General features: G+C 44.3%; 1 protein-coding gene across 5 annotated transcripts in view; it reads left to right on the forward strand.

The window, feature by feature from the left end:
- RAD54L2 (RAD54 like 2) overlaps window positions 1-12339 on the forward strand; it is a 69687-nt gene that overhangs the window by 28931 nt on the left and 28417 nt on the right. Inside the window, exon 1 of one of the 5 annotated variants that reach the window (XM_065642889.1) lies at window positions 7428-8000. The exons of the other annotated variants lie outside the window; for them this stretch is intronic. Coding sequence (XP_065498961.1) covers window positions 7967-8000 — 34 coding nt within the window. The 5' untranslated portion in view covers window positions 7428-7966. Of the gene's footprint in view, window positions 1-7427; window positions 8001-12339 lie in introns of those variants that run through there. 5 annotated transcript variants of the gene reach the window in all.

Below are 12339 nucleotides of genomic sequence, written 5' to 3' on the forward strand. Positions count from 1 at the left end.
TGCTGTTCTTAAACAACAACATAGATTTTAGTGCTTATAGTGACTTTTTGTAGACTGTCTTCCAAGCCAATCAAATTGTTATGGGAAGCTGCATTACCTTAGAAAATGATCCTTATAGATCAGATTTTTAAAATATGCTTTATCATGAGAGTGCAGACTGTGGGGCTCGACCTTAAATCAGCTGGTTGTAGATAACTCAGTCAGCAAACCTGCATCTAACTGCAGATATTGGATGCATTTCTCAAGTGACTTGCTGTAATTAAGTTGCTGAGGGGTTTTTATTGTTTTCTCAGACCATGAAAGGGATAAGAGCATCTCCGAAGTTGCTGGGTGTCTGTGAAGCATACGCTCTCCGCCTCCACAAATCTTACGTTCGAGACTTGGGTTGGTTTCCTAAAACCCAGAAAATTAGCAGCTGGCTGTCATCTGTGTTTCCACAATCCAGCTGAATAAAATACAAAAGAGATAGTTAGTATCAAAGGTGAAAAGAGACTGGCTACTAGTATTTGCAGATTTAGCAATCCTGGTTACTGAGTAGTGCAGAAAGGTTACATTGAAATGGCAGGGAAGAAGGTTTGGCTCTCATATTTAGGCAAAAGCCACACTGATTTCTGTAGGAACTTTGCTTTGTTACAGAAGGCTGCATATTTTACCCATTATTTTTATTCTGGCAGTTTCCCTGTAGTACAGTCTGTCTTTCAGAACAAATGGTGTTTCTGTGTGCAGTCGGAGGGGTTTGGACCTGCCTGGCTTTTGTCTGTACCCAGCACGTTTTACGGGAGCTGCTAATGCCCGTGCAGACCCTGTGGCAGGCACCCAGCTCCCTTGAAGTGACTTTACTGGACTCACTAAATGGTGACATTAAAAAAAAAAAAAAAAAAATCCTCTTGGGTGCTTTGCTGGGAGCAGCCGGTACCGTATGCTTTGTGAGCTCCTTTTCTGTGAGCTCTCATTGCAGGGGGATTGGACTAGGTGACCTTTAAAGGTCCCTTCCAACCCAAACTATTCTATTATTCTGCCGAAGCTGCAGATTGTCTTGCTGGGCATTTTGTTTGTGTTGGGACAGTTTAGGCTGTCGGAAGGTGATAAAGGCAGGTGGAAGTCCCTTGTCTACGGGTTCTTTGCCCATAAATATGTGAGGAGCAGGGGAAGGTACCAGGAATGGAGAGGAGTGTGGGAGGAGTGGCACCGGTGGGGTGTGGGGGTTTTATTGACTGGTTCCAGCATTTTAACTAACCCTGTGAACTAGGTTATTCTCAGAAGGGTGAGGTGTGGCTTGAAGGCTGCTGTGGGAAGGAAGGATGAGATCCTGACAGCGCTGTCCCCCAGCCCCCTTCGCAGGGAATTGCAGACTGACGATGTCGCGGGTCAGTCCCTGAGCCTTTTGCCGCACACCCACTCTGTTTGAAAGTGCGGATGCTTTCTCCATTTCCTCTACTTATCCTAAGCAGGGGGAAGCTCCGAATGAAAGCGTTTGTGACTCCTCTGTCCCCTCCCAGGCTCTCTGACAGCAGTTTCCTTTTTGAGAGGGTGGCACAAAGTCTGGCAGAGCCTGAAGGTTATATAACCTGGAGTAATGACTCGCTTTACTTCTTTAAAAGGAGGTGATGACGCCAGAGCTCCACTTCCTTCAGACCTGCTGACTGGGCACAGGGACTGACTGGCCGATCTCACAAAATGATGTGGTATTATAACTAGCTATACTTTTTTTTTCCCTCTTTTCTTCCTCCTTCCTTTTGATCTATTGCATATGATGGAATAGAAAATAGAAATATTCCTGTGCAGTTCAAGAACAGCCCATGTCCACAGCTCTGCATTTTCTATTTATATGTGTATGGATTTTTTAAAATGTTTTTTACCTGTAGCTACATGCTTTCTTTTCTTAAAGGTGTCCCAAACATGAGAGTAGCTTGAATGCCCAGGGAGCAGGGTCAATGGGCGAGCGGTTTACTAGCTGAAGAAAGAATTTCTCCAAGACTTCCATGGGGAGGAGAAGTATCTTGTTTCTTCCTGATTTTCTGGTAGGCTTTGCAGGATATGAGGGATTGTGCTTTATTGGCCAAAAATTTGCTTTTCTCTTTTCACAAAGCAGCCAGAGAATCCCTAAGGAAGGATAATCACACTCATACATACTTCTCTGCCACATTTGATACCTTTTTCCCCATGTATGTTTTCAATAGTCAGCTTTGTACCGTACCTAGTCACTGCTAATAGATACCATGGTCCATCATCTGAAACTTCTGAAACCATGACAAAATCACAAGGAAACTAATTAGCAAATTTGCAACATGGTATTTTCACTCTTGAACAGGTAAGGAGTGGCAAAGTGCCTTTGCCAAGGTTGGCTGATGAGTGTGATGGAGCCAAAGTCACAATCCTCTGCTTTACATTTTAAGCAGCACCCCTTTTATTTTCAAATGTACTGGGTGAAACACTTCTCTGTTTTCCATTTGAGTTTAAGCTGTGCAAGGTTTCCTTATTTTCATTTTTCCTTAATTTATCTGATATTGTGCTGTTCTTAATGACTAGCTAAGTAACATGTGCATGTAGCTATATGTTAGACAAGTATAATGTTTTTTGCCAAGAAACAGCAGCAAGTTTGTAAGGAGGGGCAACTGTTTTAATTGAATTAGAAGCATTCTTCAGATTTTAAAACACGGTATCACATCACAGTTATTTGCTTTATTTGTTGTTTTAATTTCCTGCTTAGGCTTTATAGAAGACTGCAACACTGAACTTGCAGAAGTGTCTGGCTCATCATTTGGATCAAAGTTTTTTGGTGCAATACCCATTTTTTTAATCTTAATGACAGTAGTTTGTACTACAGATGTTGAAAATGTGTTATTCACATTTTCTTCAGCATGAAGTTCACTGACTCAGTCTCAAAAAAATTAGAAGTAGGAGTCAGAAGACGTTATTTTCACTTGCAAATATGCAAATAAGAATGAGACAGGAGAAAGCTACAAGATTAAATCTTTTTGGACTAGCTGAATAGAAACTTCTAGTTTAAATCTCTGTCAAAACAAATTTTGCAATTAAAACATCTGTACGTAAGATTCATCTATGTATAATACTTGAACTAGTAGAAACTAGAACTAGTAGAAACAATTTTAAAATGGCACTTTTCTGTACTCTTAGCTTGTGATTTATGTCATATTTGCACCTAGAGGAAAACTGAAAATAGTTGTACAAAATCACTCTTCTGTGGTGCACAAATACATCGTGTCATCAGCAGCACAAATGTAGCAAGTTACAGGAAGATATGAAAATCAGTTTCTTGAAGATAACAGATTGTAACTCGATGGATTTAGCTTTGATTAAGATGCCGATAAATACCTGTGATATAAATCCTTCAACTTAAAATCATTACATCTTGTAAAAAAACAAGCTTGTTTTCTTCAATGCATTTAAACAGCCTTTGAAAGCCTGGGGCGGAAGTCTGAAGCAGTGTCTGTTTTGCCCCAGTGAGAGTCCGAAGAGCATTTGTGGAAGGCACTGCAGTTCATCACTGCCTGTATTTTGTGTGATTAGATTTTTCTCACGTTATGTACAACTTCCCTCCCCAGTTATGATTTGAATGAGTGTGGGAAAGAAAATAAACCAAGATTCATGTGAATGCAAATAAAATGAGAAAAAACAGATTGATCAAATTTTATGCTTTACATTTCAGTCCAAAACTCACTAAAATGAATGGAAGGTCTCCTCTGGTTTTTCGTGCTTGGTTTAGGTCTTATTAAAAAGGAGTTTTAATTTACAGCGCAGAATTTGTTTAAAAAGCAAATGATTCTCAAAGCCCAGCAATACTCAGTTGCCAGCAAGTAGTGTGGAGTTTAATTCTGTCTGAACTTGTTTAGGTTGATAAACACCATCTATATTATAACCAACACAAAATTCTATTCTTGTGTGTTTTCCATGTTGCTAAAACAACAAGGAAAACAGGACAGGGAAAGCAGCTTTAATGATGTTTGTAGGTGTTCCTAGAAGCTGATAATCAGGAGTGAAATTTGGCTGTCAAGCCTAGTTTGTTTAGTAGTGTACAAACAATTCGGATTCATTGGTGATCAGTGGGATGTGCAGAAGCAGCTGCTGGAGGTGGAACAGTCTCTGAGAGCCTGTGCTGGGTTTGGCTGGGATAGAGTTAATTTTCTTCACACTAGCAAGTGTGTGGCCATGTTTTTGACTTTGCTGGAAGCAGTGCTGATAACACAGGGATGTTTTAGTTACTGCTGAGCAGGGCTTACACAGAGTCAAGGCTGCTTCCGCTCCTCACCCCACCCCACCAGCGGGTGGGCTGCAGGGGCACAAGAAATTGTGAGGGGACACGGTTGGGACAGCTGACCCCAACTGACCAAAAGGACATTCCATACCATATGATGTCATGCTCAGTATATAAAGCTGGGGGAAGAAGGAGGAAAGGGGCAATGCTTGGAGTGATGGCGTTTGTCTGCCCAAGTAACCATCCCGTGTGATGGAGCCCTGCATTCCTGGGGATGGCTGAACACCCGCCTGCCCATGGGAAGCGGTGAATGAATCCCTTGTTTTACTTTGCTTGTGTGTGTGGCTTTTGTTTTACCTATTAAACTGCCTTTATCTCAACCCAGGAGTTTTCTCACTTTTACTTTTCCAGTTCTCTCCTCCATCCTGCTGGATAGGGGTGAGCGAGCAGCTGCATGGGGCTGAGTTGCTGGCTGGGGTTAAACCATGACAGAAAGCTGTGGAACAAGGAAGGGACTGCACAGCCAGTGTGGAGTGGTTGAGGATTGGCAAGGAAGGTTTCTTGTGTTCTGCAGGGTGGAGATGAGAGTGAACAGCACATGGGGCAGTCATTGGAGAGAAGGGAACCACCCCAGCTTGCAGGGACCAAGAGCTTGGTGGCATATGGTGGATCCAGTGCTTCTTGCCTGCAATTTGCTTGGTGGGTGTGGATCAGGTCCATGTTTAGCAGTCCTGGAGAGGACAAGGGGAACAGGGGGTTGAAAGAACTAGGTTCAAGGTGGACAACAGACATGGGGATGGGGAAGGTGAGTCACTTGTGTTATGTTTCGGGAAACTTTTTAGCTGACCTGAGTTTAGTTTGGTTCCCCGCCCCCCTCATCTCCAATGTTCTCTGCTATACAGAGGAGCTGGTGTCCTGAAGACCTTTGTGATTGAGCTTCTTGTGTGTGTAGGCAGATTTCGGTGTGACTTTTAACCCTTATGAATTTGCAGTGCTCAGTGATGCTGACATTGCTGCTGGAAAGACTTGTCAGTATTGTAAAAGCCTTTGATCTTGATATTCTATGAAAATCAAATTTTATACTGATTTTTTTTTAACAGGGGAATCTCCTAGGTTGTTTGCAAGGGAACCTCTCAAGTGACAACTGTTTCTTGACCAACCTCTTCTGTGGATTAGTACAGTTGTACAATTGCAAAGAGCTTGTGGTTTGAGGCTGAGGTGGGTGAGGTACGACAGCCAGGTGAGATTTCAGACCCTGTAAGGGAGGCAGAACATTCTTCCTTACCGGCAAGGCTGGCCTCACAGAAAAGCAATTTAGTAAATGGGCTTATCTATAACAAGATTACCTTCCATGAGGAGCTCATTTTATAAACTGACTGTTTCTGGCAGATCTAATTCTTGGCTGTGTGAATACGTATTTATCATGACTAACAGTGGTGGCCTCCCCAGTAGGCTGTTGTGAGTAGAAAAGCTAAAAAAATTCCTTTCCATTCTGCACACTAAGGTGAAGGAGGAAATTTCTTTTTTATTGTCATGTGCAGGAGGACAGGTATAGGTCATGTTTTCCCCACTGTATTGAACTTCCATTTCCCTTGTGCTTCCTTGCTGCAATAAGCATGGCTTGGAAAGTACCCAGTTGCATTTACACAAATACTTGTCTTTAAATCTTGCTTCCTAGTTTTGTAACTCAGGTCAGATGCTGAGGTCATGTTTGGTTATTTATTCCAAAGTCCTTACAAGGCCTGCTACAATATCCTTGGTTATATACTTTTCTCAATATATTTGTCCCTCTTTTCCCCCTTGATGACCACTGTATGTTGTGTGTACCAGGCTATTTGAATCTGTGACACGTGTGAAAGGCTGTCTTGTTACCAAGCTTCTTAATTTTAATACAGTTCATAATATTTTCTTTGGTAAAATTTATAAGGCTCTAATTATGAAAATAGCACATTGGGTTCATTTCAAAGTTGTGAGGTACCCTGAAGCAATGCAGATATGTAGATGGTAGCAAGCGGTCACTGCCCTCTGCCACTGTCTTGAATGAAAGGACTAATAAGAATGGTTGGAGTCACACAAAGGGTACCTGGGCTCACCCTGGCTGTGTTTGCAGACCCTTAGAACAACCGTTACTGTTACGAGCACAGCACATTGTCCTGCAGCCCTGCAGGTCTGTGCCAGGGCTGCCCAGACGCAGCCCGCTTCAGGCTTCTTGTGCCCACCCTGGTTTTCCCAACTCTCACTCGCCAGTTGTTTCAAGCGATAAGCTGACTTCGTTATGTGGACAAATGCTTGCTAAGAGCGAGCTGATTGTGTTATGTGTCTGTCAGCCCAGGTTTGCTGTTTGCTGCTGGCATTGGGTACGGCTGTGGAGGGAATCAGGCGTGGAAAAAGACCCTGTAGCACTGAAGAATGATGATGAGCCTTTAGGGGTTCAACCGCAGCTTTGAAGTGCTTATTCTCTCTTGTGCTTACTTATTCTCTCCTGTACCCATCCTTCTGGTGCAGATGGATGATGGGGAATTGGATGGATGATGGAACTTAGAATAAGCTTGCGCTCCACAAATTCTGAAAGGTTGTTTCCTAAAAACTGTGAAATCTCATTCATAGTCCATTTGCTCCACACAGAGCCTTCTGCATGCTGCCGGTGCTGTATGAGCTGCTGATTTAACCAGGTGAACAGAGTGCTTTTCTGCCTGTTACTGTGCAAACAGGTTACCAGCTCCCAACATACTTCTCAGGTTTCAATCTCAGTCGTCCAGGTTTCTTGGAAGTTAGCAGGCAAATAGTTCATAAAATCACAGATACCAAGATTCTTTTCAGAGCCAGAAAGGCTGTACTTATTTTTGCAACTCGTTGCCCTTCTCTTTTTCTTTTGTGCTGTGAAACTTGGAAGTGGGTTTATGATCGCGTGTGTCCCCTGCGCGGAACGTCCTGTTGTCTGTTGGGATTCCCCTTGCGCGGGGCCCTGCTGGAGCCCGAATGGTTATGTAAGGATTTTTATTTTATTCTCAGTCTTGGTCTCTGCCACTAGTTGAACTGGATCACGGGCTGAGTGAATGGGATCTGCTCGGAACGGTGTGCAGCTCCGCCGCTCGAAATGAGAGGAGTGAGACCTCCCCTGTACACACCCCTTCAGCCTCCCTACTCTTCTTCTCTCTTTTAAAACTATTTTCCCAGGCGTAACTGAGGTTGCTCCCGCTGATTGGGAACACATACCGAAGGCAAACCGGCCGGGCAGCGCAGCTCCAGCCGTTGGTCCCCGGGGGAGCAGCAGCTCCCTCAGGCAGGGCTGTGCTGTTTGACTCTCCAAGCAGGGGAGGAGATAGTGACAATTTTTATTTAGGCTGAACACGAGGGGTATTTATGTAACAGTGACCCCGGTCCGTCTTGACTGGGTGCAGGGAGGATATATGTGTCCTGATTCCTGTCACACCGGCTGGGTGGATGCAAGCACTAGGAGCTATTTACCAAAGTTATTTTCAGAAACCTTAAAGTGCAGGTTTCCCTGCCTGTGCCCTGGACTGTTTTATCAGGAGATATTTCCCACTTGTGAACTGAACAGCCAGTGAGAGTGGATTTAGTGCTCACTGGACTGTGGGCAGAGATAAGGAGTTGTCAGGAGTGACTGGAAACTTTTGTCCTGAAGACCCTGAGACCAGAATAGCAGGAGGGCTGAGAGCTTGCGGCCACGTTGAACGAGCGTCAGGGCAGAGTCGTGGGCAGAGCTCTTACCTCAGTGCCCTGAGCAGCATGTTGCTCTTGGATGAGTCTCAACAGTTTCCAGGTAGGACCCAGGTTGGTGGTGGGGTTTATTTTGCGCTTTTTGTTTATTTTTTGTTTTGTGTTGTGGGGTTTTTTATGTGTGGTTTGTTTTTCTTCCTTCTCTCTTCCCCGCCCGCGCCCCCCCCCCCCCCCCCCCCGCCTTTTTTGTTCCTTCTTGTTTTCCTGTTACAGACTGTTCATTCTTCCACCCCTGTTCGTTTTTTCCCCCTGGAGCACCCTAGTCAGTGGCCAGCAAAGTGCTTGAGGAACCAAGACTTTCCTGTGGGGCTCTGGTTTTAATTTGCTGCCTATCTGGCATGGATGGAAACAGTTGAGTTTTCAGAGTCTTGCAGTGCTTGTTGGCTTGATGGGGGAGATATGAGGAGGAAACTCTTTCGTTGTACTTTTAGTTTGCAAGACTATGGCGATGTGAGATTCTGGGTCTGGCTGTTATTGTTTTTGCTGCTGTCATATTGTAATGCTGCAAAAGTAATCTTTAGCAAGAGAGGAGGCAGCTGTTATTATCAGTATGATTTTATATCCATTGTCTCCTCCCTCACACCCTTCAACTTCTTGTGTATACTTTCCCCCAACATCCTACTCGATAAGCGTTTTGAGAGTTTCTTTTATCAGTGAAATATTTGGTGACTTGCTGATGGGCAGCAGTCCGGGCACCAGGCAGAGCTGTTGGTGCTTGCTCCAGATCCCCTAATTAGTGCCTAATAGGCTAAGAGCTACTTGGCGTGTTGTGTGTTTTGTTTTGGTTTCCCCCCCTGCCCCCGCCATCAAATGGAAGATGCTGATGAAACCCTAACAGGAGTTTACAGTTTTGGGATGGTTGCTGCTTAGTTTGCTTGCTGGTGAGAGGGCATTTTCTGTTGGAGGAAAAACTTTGTTCAGATTTGAGCAACTTTCTAAATTTTTAATTTAACTTGTTACTTTGAGGTCAGGTACTCAGGGACACCAAGCTTCTTCCTCCTTGTTCATGTGGCAAATACTTCCAGAGTTCATGATATGAATTTAATAGACTGGTCAAAAATGGTCCCCAGGGGTTCCAGCTCTGGGTTCCTGGTTTGTTATACGAGTCCAGTGCAGCGTGATCTTCATCAGGAGTTTTTATAGAAAGAACCCGTGCAGTATTTGTTGTCTGTTAGTTGGAGGGGTGGATTCTAGCAAAAGCTTTCTTAGTTCTCAGCTTGTGGTGGCAGAACAAAGAAACTAATTTTGGGAGAGTGTGTGTTGAGAAGAGAAAGGAACTACAATACAAAATGAATTTAGATAAATGAGGAATCTGGGTGATACAAGTGGCTTATGTAACTCAGTCTTTGGAAACGAGACTGTAGGTCATAGAGGGAGAACGCAAGGTTAGAGGCCTTCCAAAGTTTTGAATGGAAAGATATTTTGGGGTCATTTGTACAAACATAGGAGAGCAAGAGTGCAAGTTCACTCTTCTTTGTACAGCATTGCTCGTCAAGTTGTGAAGTCTGGGGCAAGGTTGATCACAGCCTGCTCTACCAGCAGGAAAATGGTCTGTTTGAGGAAGCTTTTGTAATGGAGCTCACATGGTTGTGCTCTGGCTGCTGGATCCAGGAGGGTCTCTGTCCCATTTCTCCATAGCTCCTTGTCCCTGGAGAGGGTGATAAAACTGCACAAGGTCACAGAGTGAGGTTGGGACAGAACTGAGTTGTTATGCTCTTCCGTGCCTTTGTGCTTCAACCACTGGTCAGGATTTCTTTTCGTCTCTAGTTTATATGGCTTTTTCTCACTCCAGGTGTCTGAACACTTCTTTGGGGTATTCAAAGTAGCAAGCACTTGTATATGCAGTGCTGTGTGATCCGTTTATTGTTTTGTAAATGTTTCTGGAAAGTTAGAGAGGATTTTAATTATTTTGTGGTAGCACTCACCAGCAAGTAAATCAAGGCTTGTGGCAGTACATTGCCCGTCCCCATTTGAAAAGAGGCTGTTGCCCTGCAAGAAAAATCTCTTATTTACAGAGGCCTGTCTCTTCCCCATATACACCTATACTCCTTTTTTTTACCAAAGAGGTAGTTGTAATTTTAGCAATCTTCTGAAGGAAGCAATGCTTGTCTTTTTTCCAGGCTGTAGTGGACTTAGATTTTGGGGTGTTACACATTTTGGATGGAGGCATCCTTGTGACATTGTGGCTTCAATGTGTGTGAGTCTGATTGCCATGAACAATTTTGCAGCCCTTTGTCAAACACCTTTAGCAGCACACAAAGCAGCACCAATATTTTGAAAAGGAAAAGTAGAAACAGATTGTTCTTTGAGTGATGCTGTTTCATCCTGGTCTTATTAGCTTTCTCCAGTGCTCTTGGTCACTTTTCTGGCTGCACTTGATGGGAGAGGTGCCAGTGGAATGCGGTGGCACACAGGCTCAAACTCAGCAATTTGCGTTTTTTTCCCAAGTGATGCCTCCCTCATTAAACAGAGTCCTTAAAAATTCCTCTGGAATTAGAGACTGAAGCAGAAAAAAGGAATGCAGCTGAAGATCTGTGCTTTGTTACAGTTCTTAAAAAAATCCTCAACTGTGTTTTGGTTTTCCAAGTAGGAAATTATATTTAGGGAAAGGAAAGAGAACCTGTTGGTCAGAGCATAGGACAGGGAGCCAATGACTTGGGAGTTCCTCAGCACTGGCACCTACCTGTTTTCTTCACCTGGGTTTCCTCCTCTGCAAGATGGACAAGGGTGGTTTCACAGGTTATTGTGAGGATCGTCTCATGCTTGGAAACTCCTTTGACACTGAACAAATGCCAGGTATTATTATTTTGAAATCTCTCCTCTATTATACCATTGCCACCATGAGCAACAACAAAAGAGCACTCAGATGCTGAAGGATGCTTTATGCTGGGATTATTTCCCATGTTGCTCTTTTAAATTAGGAGTGAGTATCAGATGCCTTCTCTTCCTGCCCTGTTAATATAATAGGTCCTGAACAAAACTATGGTGAGGGCTTGAGGCAGGAATTAAAGTTTGTTTTGTGCTCACTGTTTGTTTGCCATTTTGGTGGCCTTGGAAGCGTGTGGCAGCAATAATCCCTTCTTTGTTATTTCTCATTGCTCTCAGGGTATCCTGGTGTAAAGCTAATGCCACAACTCCCAGCTACCTAGTGTAAACTAGTGCTTATGTAATGATTGCGTAATGCAGAATGCTTGCTCCTCTACTCGTCCTCTTTTCTTAGTCCCTGAAATTTATCCCTGGGAGAGTCATGGTAGCAACCAGCTGGATTCACTGTGCTGGGAACATGTCAAGCCCTGCACGCATCTGTTTTCTGAAGCTGGGAGGCAAAATTTATCTTTATTACCTAAATCAATATTTATCCACCTTAATAGAATAGAACAGATTTTTTTTTTTCCTTAAGTTTTGAACTATTGTGAAAAAAGCTAGGTCTGACGGTTAAATTCAATTACTTGTGATTTAGATCCCTATGGTAATTTTTGTAATCTGGCTGGCAAAACTGTATTCAGGGTTATTGGTTAACCGGGATAACCAGAAAGGGGAGGTTTCATTTCTCTCCTGTGTGTCGCTTGTTGAAACTTCCCAGCGCTCAAGCCTGAAACACTTCCTGACTCCGGTGCGTGGTTTTATGTAACTTGGTTGCTCTCGCACACTCCTGGCTGAAGGACACATGTAACCCATCCCCGCTTCACTCCTACCTTGCCGGGCGCGTTTCCTGGCTTTGTTTCCCTGTCTTGGCCAATGCCCGCAGTGTTTGTGTGAGCGGGGGGCTCATGGGGAGGAGGAGGCAGTTTAAATTTTAGCTTTGAGGACTTTTATTGGGAAAAGTTATTTTGATTATCTGTCTAGGACAGTGATGCCAGGTAGCAGCGCTCTGCATTTCTCCAGATCTTGCTGTCTCAAAGTGCTATGGAAATTTGATTTGAAGTTTCACGATCCTCCTTTGAGCATATCAGAGCTGGAGGCAGATGTGGGATTGCCTGGTGCTCTGGAGCAAGGATCCACCTCTCCTCCATGGTGCGGGCGAGAGGGAGGGCAACCTGAGGACCACCCCACCGGGGCTGTGTTTCAGGGGCTTGTGTGAGGTGCCAGCGGGGCTGGTTGCAGCTGCCCCAGCACAGGGCCGGCTCTGGCAGTGCAGGGTGCTGGTGGCTGCAGGCCTGTGCCATACCACGCTTATATAAGCGCTCTTTGGGGTTTACGTAAGCTGGGTCTCAGCGTCCCGCAGCATTGAGGCCCAGCCAGAACAAGAGCTCTTGTGTATTTGGGGCCTGGTTCTGCTTGCATAATCCCAGGGCTAGAAGATATGTTGTCTGTCACCAAAGTTGGCTGTTTGATGTTCCCGTTTGCCTCTCGGCACTTCTTGGCTGCTTCCTTTCCCTTTG

This window comes from Caloenas nicobarica, chromosome 11 (assembly GCF_036013445.1).
Source record: "Caloenas nicobarica isolate bCalNic1 chromosome 11, bCalNic1.hap1, whole genome shotgun sequence".
NCBI lineage: Eukaryota > Metazoa > Chordata > Aves > Columbiformes > Columbidae > Caloenas > Caloenas nicobarica.